Here is a 14,578-nt window from a genome sequence, read left to right as displayed (position 1 = left end):
GGAGAAAAGCTGGGTAAAAAAATGGAAGAAAAAGTTTTTTTTTTGCTAACTTTCAGTCTCTGTAGTTTGTAGTCTTCCTTGGACTCATTTTTGGTGGCACTACACATTACATCGGCATCTGGTGAACAAATATAAAACACTGTCCATTTAAGAACAGCACAATGTATTTATCAAGTTAAGACTTAGATAACTGTTAAGTCATGTTTATTTTTATAGCCCTTAAGCACAAGAAGTCTCAAATGGCTGCACAGACAACAGACTATTGCAAACCACGGACTATTATTACACCATCACCTGATGTAAAACCTACATGAGGGCAACGAAAAACTCAAAAACTTCAGCATGAAGAAAATGAAGACACCTTGAGAAGGAATCGCATATAAGGTAACCCCCAGCATGACCAGCGCTGTTTTTGTGGAAAACCCCATTTGGCCCAACCCTAACTTTAGCTGCCTACAACTCAATTGACTTTGTGACCCCAGGTCTATGCTCTGAGACAGGGTTTCCAACCTAGTGACCCTAGGCACCAGAGTGCCCCCTAAGGAGAGTTGAGGTGCCCGCGTGTTGGGTCATTGTGATTTTCTAGTAAAATGATTTAAACCTATTTTTTCAAATAATTATACTCATTATAACATATTAATAATGTGATAAATTGTTATTTTAGAAACTCAAACAAATAAATTCCAGTTCATGGGCCTCATTGACAAAAAATAATCTATTCAAGTAACAAGGATTACCTTTAAAGCAATTAGTCAAGAGAATAGAATGAGAATCTACTGTATTAATGTGTTAAACAAATTCATTTATTCATTCATGAAAATTGCCAAGGTCATTCCACTATTCAAAACCGAGAACAAACACAAATTCAAACTACAGACCTGTCTCAATACTGCCACATTTCTCACAAATATTGAAAAAGCTTTTCAACAATGGAATGGAAGGATTTTTAGAAAAACACAGTTTGTAGATCGTCAGTATGGACTCAGGGTTAACAGATCAACAGCACAGGCAGTAATTGGATCAATTGAGGAAATCACTGAGGTAATAAACAACAAAAAACATGCAATGGGAGTATTCAGCAATCTCAAAAAGCATTTGATACAATTAACCATAACATATTATTCAATAAACTTTTAAAATGTGGGATAAGGCAGATAGTATTAGAATGGGTCAAGAAGTACTGTCTTTGAAGGACTGCAACATTTTGTGAAAATGGGTAATCATTGTTCTAGATAAGGGGTTAGCAACCTTTTTGGTGTGGAGTGCCACTTTCAAATTTCCTTGTAAATCAGTGTGCCACACCAAGATTAATGACTCGCACATAATTTTTTTTTATATCCAACAGAGCTGTAATTTTACACCAGTCCAAATGTACAACATGGATATACATTGAAATCGTATGATGGACCAATTTATCTTCCACTATTCTTGTTCATTAATAAACTAAAAAATGAATGTGAGCAACATAGATTAGAATAGAATAGAATAGAATATACCTTTATTGTCATTGTTACAAAATGGGTTAACATATTGTGACAACGAAATTGGGCATGACACTCCAGTTTTACACATGTTGAAAGGCCTGTAAACATCCATGACTTCAACTTTTTACCACAACACTCAACCATTCTTCATGAACAATGAACTACAATAAAAACAAGTGATATGGACAGCCACCATACCATTCATCAATTAAATCTTATTTCAGAAAATATCAAAACTTGAAAGATACACGCTTCTTTAATATATTCGCCATCAGTAAATGTTTTTACGTGCTTTGCAATGCAGTGAGCAATGTGATAGCTTGTGTTTTTAGCAGTGACAACGGTTTTCAGGGTCTGTGTTTGTTTGCCGTACCTGGACACAGCGCGTTTTAATGTCTGCGCCTTGTCAGACTCATCTTTGTTCATGTTTCGTCTCGTAATGACGTTTAACACTTGATGCGCGAGGTACAACGCTCTCGAAACACAATGCACAAACAGCACGGTCATTTTTTTTGCACAAAGCCATCTGTACACGCTGGCTGGAAAAGTCGAATTTTTTTCGCTGGAGGTGCGGTCATGATTCATTCGTTTATCACGCGCCGGTGTTTCTGTGGCAGGGTTAAAACAGGGATCTCCTCCTCTCCTCGGAACTACTCACAGACGGAGCAGAAGAGGAGGGGCCTTTAAACAACACGACACGCAACTGAAATGACTCAATTTCAGTTAAAAATGCGCATTAAAAAAAGGTCATTATTATTTTGCCGTGCGCTTGCCTGCCACTGGTTAACATTGGCACGCGTGTCATAGGTTGCCGACCCCTGTTCTAGATACTTGGACATTTCATGTGGGTAGTCCCTGAGGGGTCAGTCTTGGGCCCCAAATTGTTTATAATATACAGTATACAAATGATATGTGAGAATTTTGTTCAATTTTGCAGATGACACAAATATATGTTGTACAGGTGACACTATTTAACAAGTGGGTAAAATAAATTATTTGGAGTGATTCCCAGCTCCTCCGTGTTATATGTCGAAGTGTCCTTGGGCAAGACACTGAATCCCTAATGCCCCCAATAAGCAGGTAGGCGCCTTGCATGGCTGCATGGCCGCTATTGGTGTTTAAGTGTGTGTGTGAATGGGTAAGTGTGAAGCACATTGTAAAGCGCTTTGGGAGGTCTTTAGAGACTTGAAAAGCACTAGATAAATGCAGACCATTTAAAAATAGCAGGGATGAATTTCCTCAATGATTAATGGTAGTCAGCAAATAGTAGAGCTATGGTTGTTCTTTGAGTGGTGCGTGGCTTTGATGACATCCAGTGGACATTTCTAAAACTACATGTCATTGTATGGCAACATGCAGGCTCATTTTTGCTAAGTGCTTTGGATGTCTGCAGTGACTTGAGAAGCACCATATAAACGCAGACCATTTGACAATTTAACCACAATAACGCAATATTGCACTGGAATTTTTGTGTGGAAGTGTGTATGCGAAAAGCGCTGTATAAATGCAGACCATTTCCCATTTATTGTGCAATGAAGCGTTTTAAAAAACTAAGCTGAAAAATGAGAAATTGTGAGGGGAAGAGTGGAACCAACAAAACATTATATATACTGCATGTGAAAATTTGTATAAAAGTATATGCGTTTTGTTCAATAAAGCATTTTTTAAAAATTGGTACGTCACTGACCTATTGATAAAAAAGATTATGTATTGAATGTATTTTTGTAATTTACTATAACTTTTTTAAACGTATTTTTTAAAATTCGACAACACTCTGAGCAGTTTATTTGATTTCATTCTTAATTTATGTTGACTTGAGTATATCCGGGAAGAACGACAAATCAACAGCATCAATTGGGTGAGTAAATCACATGACAGACGCGTCCCGCGCCTCCCCATTGGGCCTCTCTCAGCAGTTTTGGCGCCACTTGAAAGCGGAAGTGGAGCTAGGTTGTCGTCTACTCTACCGGATAGGCGCCGTGTTTTTATTATTTTTTTAAATTTTGAGGGGCGGGGGGTGTTAAAATTTGTTCTATTGTTTATTTATTCAATTTCATTCTCACCCGCTGCGGCCTCAACAACTAGTTGGCCGTCATGCGTGGCGAGGAGTCATCCGATTCGGAATCGGGCCGCATGGAAGAGAGCGTCGCGCGGAGGAGTTTGGAAACGTTGTGTCAGGAGCTCAACATGGACGAGCACACGGCCATCGAGGCCATGGACAACTTTACGGCTATCTGGAACACTTACACACTGGAGGTAAGCTGCGGGACGCCTCGGGGACTCTCAACAACATCCGCGTCACCTAACAGCTATGATGACGTCTAAATTTGGGCGTTTAAATTTGGGGGGAATTTAAAGTTCCCCGATCGATCGACTGTCGCACGTATTCCTTTACGACAGTGGTCTGGAAAACTCAGGCTCCGAAAGGGTGCTTGAAATCCTTGAATTTTATTGTTGTGTTTTTAAGGTCAGGAAAATGCTTGAATTTTGGTTGACGTGCTTAAAAATGAATAAAACAGGGTTTTTACAGGTTATTGTAAATGCTTGGTTTTTAATGTTGTGTTTTAACGTCAGGGGGAAAGTGCTCGAATTATGGGTGAGGTGCTTAAAACGATTGAAGCAGGGTTCTTACGGGGTTTTGAAATCATGGAAATTGCTTGTATTTTAGTGTTGTGTTTTCAAGGTCAGGAAAATGCTTGAATTTTGTGTGAAGTGCTTGAAAATTGTTTAAATTGTTGCCTTTGCCATGTTTCTTGGCAATCCGACCCCATAGATTACCCAAAAAGTGATTCCGGACTATAGAGCGCACCTAATTATAAGCAGCACCCACCCCATTTTAAAAGGTAAACCGATTTTGTACTTACACAAGCAGCACCTGCATATAAGCTGCATGCGCCCACGTTGAAAAATGTAATGCAAACACAAAATTAACCCAAATCCGAATTTAAGTCCTGCGATTAAAACTGAATGGGGGGGGGGGGGGGATTTTGCAAGGTTTATTGTTCTATATTCTTTATCAATTATCCGTTATTGGTCAAATTATAATACGCTACAAAGCCAAGGGGCCGAGACACTTGCTCTCAGCCAAGAGGCCGAGTCAAGGTCCTAGCCACAGAGCCATGCAGTGATCAGTGCGAATGCACCGTTCCCGGAGGTACTGCAATACCGGGCCGATGCGTGGAGTGGACAGAGCAAGCTATTATTCCATTTCCGGATTACAAAAATCAAACATTATTCGAAATGAAGAGTCCTGACCAACACATGCCGACACATCCAGAATGTCCTTCATTAAAGTACACAGTCCAAAAATCTCAGCCGGCAAAATGAACGGATGATGATACCGGTACTTAAGGTTTGATGCAGACCTGCAGAGTCTGGGTCCCGTTGAAAGTAATCCAAGGAAAAAGTGTATATTTCCAAAGGTAAGGGTGGGAAGAATATGTATCCACTAGTGTTCGCCGCGTCCACAAACACGTCTCACCTTTACTCCACTTCCCGTCAGCCCGCGTTTGCTCCGCCCCTTCTTTCTCATTTGCCCGTGCAAAACATATCAAAATAAGTGTCTGAAATAAATACATTACAAAAATATACAGTTGCAAATACATATTATACATGGTTACTCATATTTACAAAGAAAGACAGTACACTGAGATAATTTTCAAAGCTTTAATAATAATATTATAACTTTCATCCCAAACCATGCCTGTGAAGGGTAGCAAAACGCTACTAAATGCACGCTCGCAAAACAATAAATGGCTCTGTTAAAAAAAACATACCGTACTTGTACTAAACAAGGTGAACAGTCCTCATCTTTCTCCTTATAACTGATGTCATGAAAGTCGTCTTCCCCAGAATGGGAAAGAGACTTTGCCATTTAAACGTCATCCCACGCTCCCTTATTCAAAAACACGCTAGCAACACGCTCGCAAAGTAAAGTTTACGTGCATTGGCTCTGTTTTCTTCTTTATCGGACTGCTCGATTGCATTTAGCTTGAAAGCTGCGTCATGTGCCTTTCTTATTGCAATTTGCACGGTGGGGATATTTCTACTCTAATTTAATTTGTGCACAAGCTAAGAAGTTGCAGTATCCCTCGGCGCATATATTCCACCAGTCTAAATCTTACCTTTTGTACTTGAGCACCGCTGGCGGCTGAAAAATTACATAGATTGGCCGCATCACTGAATAAGCCGCAGGGTTGAACGTTTGGGAAAAAAGTAGCGGCTTATAGTCCGGAATTTACGGTATTTGTTTCCTTTAGAACTGCGTGAATATTACGCCGAAATATGCCAGTCTAATGTCTTGTTGTTATGGCGTTGTCATGTGAAGCGTCACCGCTCCTACTAGTCGCACCCAAGAGGACAACTGTATTTAGAGAACTGGCACTTTGGCCTCGGCTTAATGAGAAAAGCTGACTCTTTCGGCTCCAAAACAGTTTATCGGATTAAAATATATATCCATCCATTCATTATCTGCACCACTTATCCTCAGTAGAGTTGCGGGGGTGCTAGAACCCATCCCAGCCATCTCCGGGCAGTGGGCAGGGGACACCCTGAACTGGTTGCCAGCCAGTCGCAGGGCACACAAGGACAGACAATTCGCTCGCTCATTCTCACCTAGGGACAATTTTGACCAGCCAATTAACCTGACATGCATGTTTTTGGAATGTGGGAGGAAACCGGAGTACCCGGAGGAAACCCACGCAAGCACGGGAAGAACATGCAAACTTCACACAGGGGGTTTGAACCCACGGACTCAGAACTGTGCTAACCGCTGAGCCGCCGTGCTGCCGGTTAAAAAAATTTTTTTATATGTGTGTATATATATATATATATATATATAAAATCACTAATAATATAACAGCTTGCACAAAATTGTTTAGTAATTAGTCATTTAATGTGTTCTGCACGGGATACCTGAACACTTCATGAAATTTAAAGCAAAATATTCACAAATCTACAAAAAAATGGACACAAAAAGATCCTACCTCCATATATAGGAAAATAGCACAACGTATCTGGTAGCAGCAAGATAGCGACATTATTTTAATCATCAAAGTGAACAACAGAAAATACCGTATTTTCCGCACTATAAGGCGCACCTAAAAGTCTTAATTTTTTTCAAAAGCTGACCATGCGCCTTATAATACAGTGCGCCTTATATATGGCTCAATATAAAAATTCGCAAGGTCTCGCAACTTACGCAACAGCCGCCGACTCGTTTTTCCCCCGAACGTGGAGTAGTCCGCGGTGTATGCTGGGATTTATATACCGGCGTTTCATTGGCTAACCAATGTGTCAATCATCATTTGAATCGATCGCTATTGGCTAAAGTTATTCGGAGCCTCGGATTGGCTAGAGGGCCAAAACAAACCTTGCAGTTGGCCGAAAAAGATGACTGAATAGCAAGCTTGCTAAACAACGCCACAAAGTAACATGTTGCAAAATGGTAAATATGTCGAAAAATACCCGGACATTGCTGTAAGTTAGATTTTGTATTGTATGTTTTTGTTGCTAAAATGATGAAAAAGAATAGTGCAGAGCTTCAAACACTCGTTGGATCTCTCAAATGAAGATTTTGGTTTATGGTTACGTTTTATTCAAAACCACGTACTTTTGTTTGAATTGTTATTAGCATCTCTTAGCTTTGCTTAACATGGGTGTGCATGGTTAGCAAGCTAACAGGACTTTTTTGTACTTAATTTTAGTTTTACAGTGTTATGGAACGCTCTTCCCCCTGAGATCCGATCTGCAACCTCAGTGGAAATGTTTAAATCTAAGCTTAAAACTCACTTCTACTCTATAGCATATGAATAACCTAAACTTCTTATATGTAATAACCTGTGAAGCCCTTTGAGACTATTTGTGATTAAGGGCTATACAAATAAAAATGACTTGACTTGTATCTGTAGATATTTTACTCTCCTGGATTTACTACACTCACGGTTGCAAGAAGACCATTATTGCGTATCATTATTGAACGTGAGAACTTAGGTGAATTATGCGGCTTTATATTTTCCCGGTATCTTGTTTTAGAACAATCTTGATGTTGCTGTGATGAGTTGAGTGAATTAAACTCAATTCCAAGTGTTTATTGTCATATGCACAGTAAAGTTGCGAGCGAAAAAGAAAATAGAAACTGAGAAATGGTTGCCATTTCTTGAATTCCAAGACTTTAACCTTCCGAATGATATTTGAAATGACGCATTTAAGTGACATCGTACGGACACCGCAGCCGCACGTGTCTACGACACGTATTTGCTTCTTTGCAAGCTTTGGGAATGTTAAGGAGGTAATCAGTTTGACTGAATCATCTGACTGTTTGGTCGACGTTCCCATTGTAGCGCCTTATAATCCGGTGCGCCTTATCTATGGAAGATATAGGACCAAAAACAATTTTTTGGGGGTGCGGCCTATAACCCGGTGCGCCCTATAGTGCGGAAAATACGGTACTTTAATTTGACCGGCACTGGATTTATTCTTAAGAGGGTACTTTAGAAACTGGCCTTGTAAGTGCGTGGAAAGTACTTTAATTTAGTGTATGAACTCTGTAACCTTTTCTGTATCCAACATCGGTATAATAATTTTAAGAATAAGAATAACCAGCCCGTTTTTGTGGGTGCCCAGGCATCACCAAATTCAACCCAAGCACCCCAAAAATTATCGCATTTCAAAAACCCTTTCTCTTTCTAAAGGACGGGTTAGGCTTAAATATGATGAAAAAAGATTGATTAATTAAAGGGAAAGGGAAAGCAGAACAGAAATGTGAACCACGCAGCATCAGATATACTCCACTGCCTTGAAATGGTTCAGTCCATGGGCGTAACCAGCCTGTCTTATTCAACCAAAGCACCCCAACAATTATAGCATTTTCGAAACTCTCTTTTCATTATAAAGGACAGGATAGGATTAAAATATGAAGAAATATGCTAGATAAATGATGATAAAAAGTAAAACAAAAATGTGAACAATGCAGCATTAGAAATACTCCATTGCCTTGAAATGGTTGGGTCCATTTGATTCCTACCGCCACATCTGCATGACTGGGGGTTTGTATGGGTGCTTGGAATACTTGAAAATGTTTGAATTTTTTTTCTACAATCCTTGTGACATTGTGGTTAGGCTTTAACGGTCTCAACGCCGCGATCTGAGTTTGGTCCCGTCAGCAATATTTAGGGGCCCTCTCCCTCTGGGAAGTGTGAGAATTCTCCCACTGTGGTCCGCTGCGTGTCATAAGAGGGGACAAAAGTGGATGGAGCGAGTGGACTGGAGATCCTCTCCTCTCTATCTCTACTCCCTAAGAGACCGCAAGGCAAAAAAAGGGGGGCAGAGACCGAAAGGTCTTGCAAACCCTAGTTATAGGGTCACTAAATGTGAGAGGATGTGGAAGTAAAGCGACTGAGTGAAAGAAAGAGGGGATCGGAAGGATGATGACTAAAAGGAGGGTTGATGTGTTAGCCTTGAGAGAAACATAGATGAAAGGAAAGGGTGAATTACAGCTTGGAGGTATGTATGGTAGAAAGTCTGGAGTTACGGGTGGACGTGCTAGAGAAGGAGTTGCTGTGCTTGTGAGTGAGAAACAAAAGAAAGACTGGTGGAGTGGAAAGAGATATCTTCCAGATTGATGTGGGTGAGGTTAAAGTGGGGTGTAGAAGTATGGATGTTTACAAGTGCATAAGGACCTGGTTCAGAAAGAAGTGCTGAGGAGAGAGAGGAGTTCTGGAAGGGTTTATCCGACTGCGACAAGTGCGAAAGAAGGGTGGAAAGTGGTAGTACTAGGTGACCTGAATTCTAGAGTGGGTGATGGTACGGTTGAGAATGTGATTGGTAGATATGGAGTACCAGGAAGAAATGGGAGTGGGAAGAAATTGATTGAGTTATGTGTGGAAAATGAGTTGGTGATTGGGAATACATGGTTTAAAAAGAGGGACGTGAATAAGCATACCTTTGTCAGAGTGGATGGTGGTGAGATGTTGGACAGAGCTCTGATGGATTATGTAGTTGTTAGGAAAGGGATGTTAAGTAGATTGTTGGATGTGCATGTTTACAGAGGTGAAATGAGTGGTATGTCTGATCATTTTTAGAATAGGTGGATCATGGGGGGCTAGTTATAAGAAATAGTGTGAGGGACGAGGTGAAAATGTCAGAGTTGAATAAGGCAGAAAAGGAAAAGAGAGTTTAAAGAGAGGATCGAGGAAGAGTATGAACAGATTAGTAGAAGAGAAGTGGGGAGTGTGGGAATGGAATTGGTTTATAGAGGCAGTGTTGAGGGTGCAAAAGAAGTGTGTGGAATGAGAAAAGTTGGTCCAGGTATTAGGAAAGGAAGTGAATGGTGGAATGATGAGGTCTCAGTGGCTGTGACAGAGAAGAGACATGCCTTTGAGGAGTGGCTACAAGATAAGAGTGGTGATGCGTATGAAAGGTATTAAGTGAAGAAAAGGCTGGTAAAAGCGGTAGTGGAAGCAGTGAAAAGGAAAGCAAATGATGAATGGTGTCGAAAGATAGGAGTGAACTTTGAGGAAAGGAGAAAAATGTTCTGGAAAGAAGTGAAAAGAGTAAGAAAGAGCAAGTCCGGAAAGGAAGAGAAAGTGAAAGATAAGGACGGTAGATTGCTGCCTAGCGGTAGTGCTGTCAGGACGAGATGGGCATATTTTGAGGAGTTGCTAAATGTGGAGGATGGGAAAAAAGTGAGAGTCGAGGCGATCGTTGCTAAGGGGAGAATGCCCGTGTTGGGTGATAAATAATCTAAAGCCTGTGGAAACATGGGAGGTGCATGAGGCAGTGAAAGAAATAAAATGGGGGAAGGCGCCTGGGTTAGATGGTTGTACTGCTGAATGCTTGAAAAAAGGTGGCACAGCAAAGATTGACTGGTTAGTACGCTTGTTGAATGTATGCTTTTTAAGTGGTGTGGTTCCTGTTGATTGGTGTAGTGCATGTGTGGTGCTCTTGTATAAGGGTAAAGGTGATAAGTATGAATGTAGCAATTCGAGAGGTATCAGTTGCTTGTCTGTGCCGTAAGCTGCATGGAAGAGTCTTGATTCGGAGAGTGAGAGGAAGAACGGATGAGGTGGTGATGGAGGAGCAGAGTGGTTTCAGGAAAGGAAGAGGATGGGTGGATCAGGTGTTTGCAGTACAATAGGTGTGTGAAAAATATTTTGCAAAAAGTAAGGATGTTTATTTGGCTTTCGTGGACTGGGAAAATGCGTATGACAGAGTAGATAGAGAGGCGTTGTGGCAGGTGATGGTAATGTATGGAGTGGGTGGAAAGGTGTTGGAAGCATTAAAGAGTTTTTATGTGAACAGCAGACCGTGTGTAAGAGTAGGGAGTGACACAAATGGGTGGTATCATATGTTTACTGGTGTGAGAAAGGGTTGTGTGATGTCACCATGGCTGTTTAATGTGTACATGGATGGTGAGTGCAAGAGTATTTGGCAGAGGTGTAGATATGATGGATAACAGTGGAACGGTGTGGCAGGTAAGTCAGTTGTTGTTTGCAGATGACACAGTGCTTGTGGCTGACTCTGAGGAAACATTTAGAAGGTTGGTAATGGAGTTTGGAAGACTGTGTGATCGGCGTAAGTTATGTGTGAATGTTGGGAAGAGTAAAGTGATTAAGTGCTCACTTGATGGAGTGGGCATGGGGTTAGAAATAAGGTTGCATGGAAGAAGTTGAAAGCTTTATGTACTTGGGTTGTGATCTGGCTGCAGTTGGTGGAATGAAGTGCAAGGTATTGCACAGAGTGAATCAAGGATGCAAAGTTTTGGGTGCTCTGAGGAGAGTGATGAGCAACAAAAGTAAGGTTATGGATGTTATAAGAGTGTGGTTGTGCTGACTGTTTTGTATGGTGCAGAAACTTAAAGCCTGAACGCAGATTTGAGAAGGAAATTAAATGTTTTTAGATGAAGTGTTTGAGGAGTATGTTAGGACTGACAAGATTGGATAGATTGATAAATGAATTTGTGAGAGACAGAACTACAGTAGTAGTGGAACTGCGCAAGCGTATGGTCAAGAGAGTTCTCGGTTGGTTTGGACAAATCGAGAGGATGGATGAGGAGCAAATGGTGAAGAGGATCTACAGAGCAGAAGTAAATGGAGGGAGACCAAGAGGAAGGCCGTGATTGACGTGGATGGATGGTGTAATGAGTGAACTGGGGGAAAGAGGTCTGAATGTAGTGGAAGCTAGAGCTCTTGTTGGTGATAGGAATGAGTGGAGAGGTGTTGTAAAAGGATAGTGGGGTGTTTCTAAGGGGTGGGCAGGGCACCTGTATGATGTGGCAGGGGTAAACCAGTGAAAGCATTCGGGCCCTGCTGTCACCCTGAACCGAGTGACATGGCCGCTTTCTTGTGTCCCGTTTCATCTGGAGGGACGGAAGCATGACCGACTTGGGTGCCGAGGTGCCAAACCTGTTTGGGTGTTTGGCCATTTGGGTTGGCCATGGTCCAAAATTTTTGTGTGTTTTTGCTACTTTGTAATGGTGGTCTTTGCAGTTCTTCGAGACTTTTTGTGATTAAGGGTATACAAATGAGCATGACTAGACTTACTGTTTTATACTACAGGTTTTCGCCCACCCAAACCAATAGTTTTTTGTTGGATGAGAAAAAAGGCGGTATTAGCAAAACATGGGACTTTCTTTTCTATGTAACCCGGTACCAAACGAACCATGGCCCTGTGGTTGCCAACCACTGCTTTACAATTCACCAATCGATTTGTTTCATTTACAACTAAAAGATGGTGTATTGCCACAGTTTTGGTGTTCACATGGTGTCAATTGATCGCATAAACTATAAAAAAAAAAGCCATTAATATCTTTAGATTACCACTTGACTTGTTTTGGACTGAGAGCCAAGGCAACATTTGACACCAATCACTACAACAGGGTTAAGCTAACTAGAACCCACGGGCCATAAGTTTTACCTTTCAATTGATAAGTTTTCCCTGTTTTTTTTTTAGTTTCCTGATCAATTAAAAATTTCCAAGCCAAGGGTCTGGAAACTTTTTGACTCAGAGCGCCATAAGAGCATTTTTTAATGTTTGTTATTGTTCACAGAGCTATACCTTACATTTTTAGACAAAATTCAGCAAAAACAATTTTTTTGTGGCGGCACCTAGGAAAACAGTGAATTGTCCTCTTTCACAACCCATGCGCTCCTAAATACAAAACCTAGCAGTTGCGTCTGAAAATATTTATGACGCCTTTAGAGAGAATTTTAGTCCCTTTTTTGTCAACATTAATTGTATAATTCATAAGAGGAGCAATGAGGGAGGTTTGTCAAAACTCTATTAAATATTTATAAGGTACTTACAATACTTAAACTTTTTCACCCAAAAATCAAGTCTTCATATTATCCATTCAAATTGAACAACAGTAGAAAATATCTGTCAAAAATGCTACCCTTCTCTTTCCTTATCATTGGCCTCAATGTTAAGTCGTCTAGTTTTCTTTAGTCCTAGAGGAAGGATAGCACATGAATCTAAATTTCTCAATTACTGCAGGCAAACCCCAATGACAAAAATCCCATCTGAGTTGCAATTTCCACCGTACTTGCCCTGGCAATGTTGTCCAGAAATATAGGGCTCACATTTTACGCCAGTCCTTATCTGCGGTTTCGTTCAGCACAGTGGTAAAAAAATGTTCTTGTCTTTGTAATCGCCATCTTAAATGGTCACGAGATCTGAAAACAGGTGACCTAAATAATTCTGAGCAGAACACAAAACGACACAGCTGAAACAGCTGCAGGCATATCGGGGCACGGCACTGTTGGCAATCTGCAGCATTAGCCAATTTTCTCACATTTTTAGCACCAGGTGTGCATCAGGCCTAAAATGTAAAAATTGACTTGAACTAGTTTATTTTTACGACTGTTTAAGCCTATGGCTTAAAATCAGGTGTTGCTTGTAAAACTACAAAATTGGGTTTTGTTTTTTAATTGGTTCATGTCAAGAGAATGGTTTATTCATTTTCTATATTAGATATATTTTTCCTCATCTAGATGAGGCCTTGAAACTGCTCAAAGCTGTTTTTTTAGGATCAAATGCAAATAGTACTACTATACAGTTTTCATTTTACATCTGAAAAGTGATGGGTCCCGGGGACTCGCATGCTCAAAAATCCCAACAGAGATTTATGGGTCCTCAAAATTTAGTGTTATCGAGGTCGAAATTGTAAATCGGTGACAAATATTTAATATAAATCTATATATTCATTAAGTTTTAACAATCACAGTTTATTGGTAATACAAATCAGTTATCACTTCAAGATTGTTCAGTTCACAACAATATTGTACATTATACAAAATAATATTGCTGAAATATTTGTCTATATAATCATGCAGTTTTAATTATCACAGTTAATTGGTAATACAAAGCAATTATCACTTCAGATTTTTCAGTTCACAAAAATATTGTACATTATACAAAATAATATTGCTGAAATATTTGTCTATGTATTCATGCAGTGGGCAGCACGGCTGCGCAGTGGTTAGCGCGTGTGCAGAGTTTGTATGTTCTCCCCGTGCTTGCATGGGTTTCCTCCGGGCACTACGGTTTCCTCCCACATTCCAAAGACATGCATTTCAGGAGGATTGGCCGGTCCAAATTGTCCCTAGGTGTGAATGAGCGAGCGAGTTGTCTGTCCCTGTGTGCCCTGCGATTGGCTGGCAACCAGTTCAGGGTGTCCCCTGCCCACTGCCCGATGATTGCTGGGATGGGCTCCAGCACCCCCGCGACCCTACTGAGGATAAGCGGTGCAGCTAATGAGATGAGATATTCATGCAGTTTTAATAATTACAGGTAATTGGTAATACAAGGCAATTATCACTTCAAGTTTTTAGTTAATATATTCTTCGTGGTTTGCTGTCCCGCCACAGTTGTAATGCCTTCTCAAGGTCCAATCCATTATCATCCTCCTCATAGCGTAAACAGGAATATAATTTAGTCCATTTTGGCTGAAAAGTCCTATTCTTGCTAGGAGTATTCTTTTGTTTTTCTTTCGTCGAATCGTTCGCTTCAACACACGTGTTTTCCTTCGCGATCTTCCGAAGAATTTCTCCGTCGTTTTTTTTGTGCCGGAATTATTGCCGTTATCACTTTCTGCA

At 40.6% G+C, this 14,578-nt stretch overlaps 1 protein-coding gene and 1 pseudogene across 1 annotated transcript in view; one reads left to right on the top strand and one right to left on the bottom strand.

Moving 5' to 3' along the window:
- The first annotated feature begins 3,429 nt into the window (after nucleotides 1–3,429).
- Nucleotides 3,430–14,578, top strand: part of rbl1 (retinoblastoma-like 1 (p107)) — a 64,207-nt gene continuing 53,058 nt past the window's right edge. The window contains exon 1 of the mRNA XM_088337461.1: nucleotides 3,430–3,740. Within this exon, the coding sequence (XP_088193587.1) occupies nucleotides 3,579–3,740 (162 nt within the window). The 5' untranslated portion in view covers nucleotides 3,430–3,578. The remainder of the gene's footprint in view (nucleotides 3,741–14,578) is intronic.
- LOC148363543 (U2 spliceosomal RNA) lies at nucleotides 4,624–4,713 on the bottom strand (annotated as a pseudogene).

The sequence above is a fragment of the Urocampus carinirostris genome, chromosome 6, assembly GCF_059441175.1.
Source record: "Urocampus carinirostris isolate Australia breed hairy pipefish chromosome 6, RoL_Ucar_1.0, whole genome shotgun sequence".
Taxonomy (NCBI): domain Eukaryota; kingdom Metazoa; phylum Chordata; class Actinopteri; order Syngnathiformes; family Syngnathidae; genus Urocampus; species Urocampus carinirostris.
This window is presented reverse-complemented; position numbering and strand designations above follow the sequence as displayed.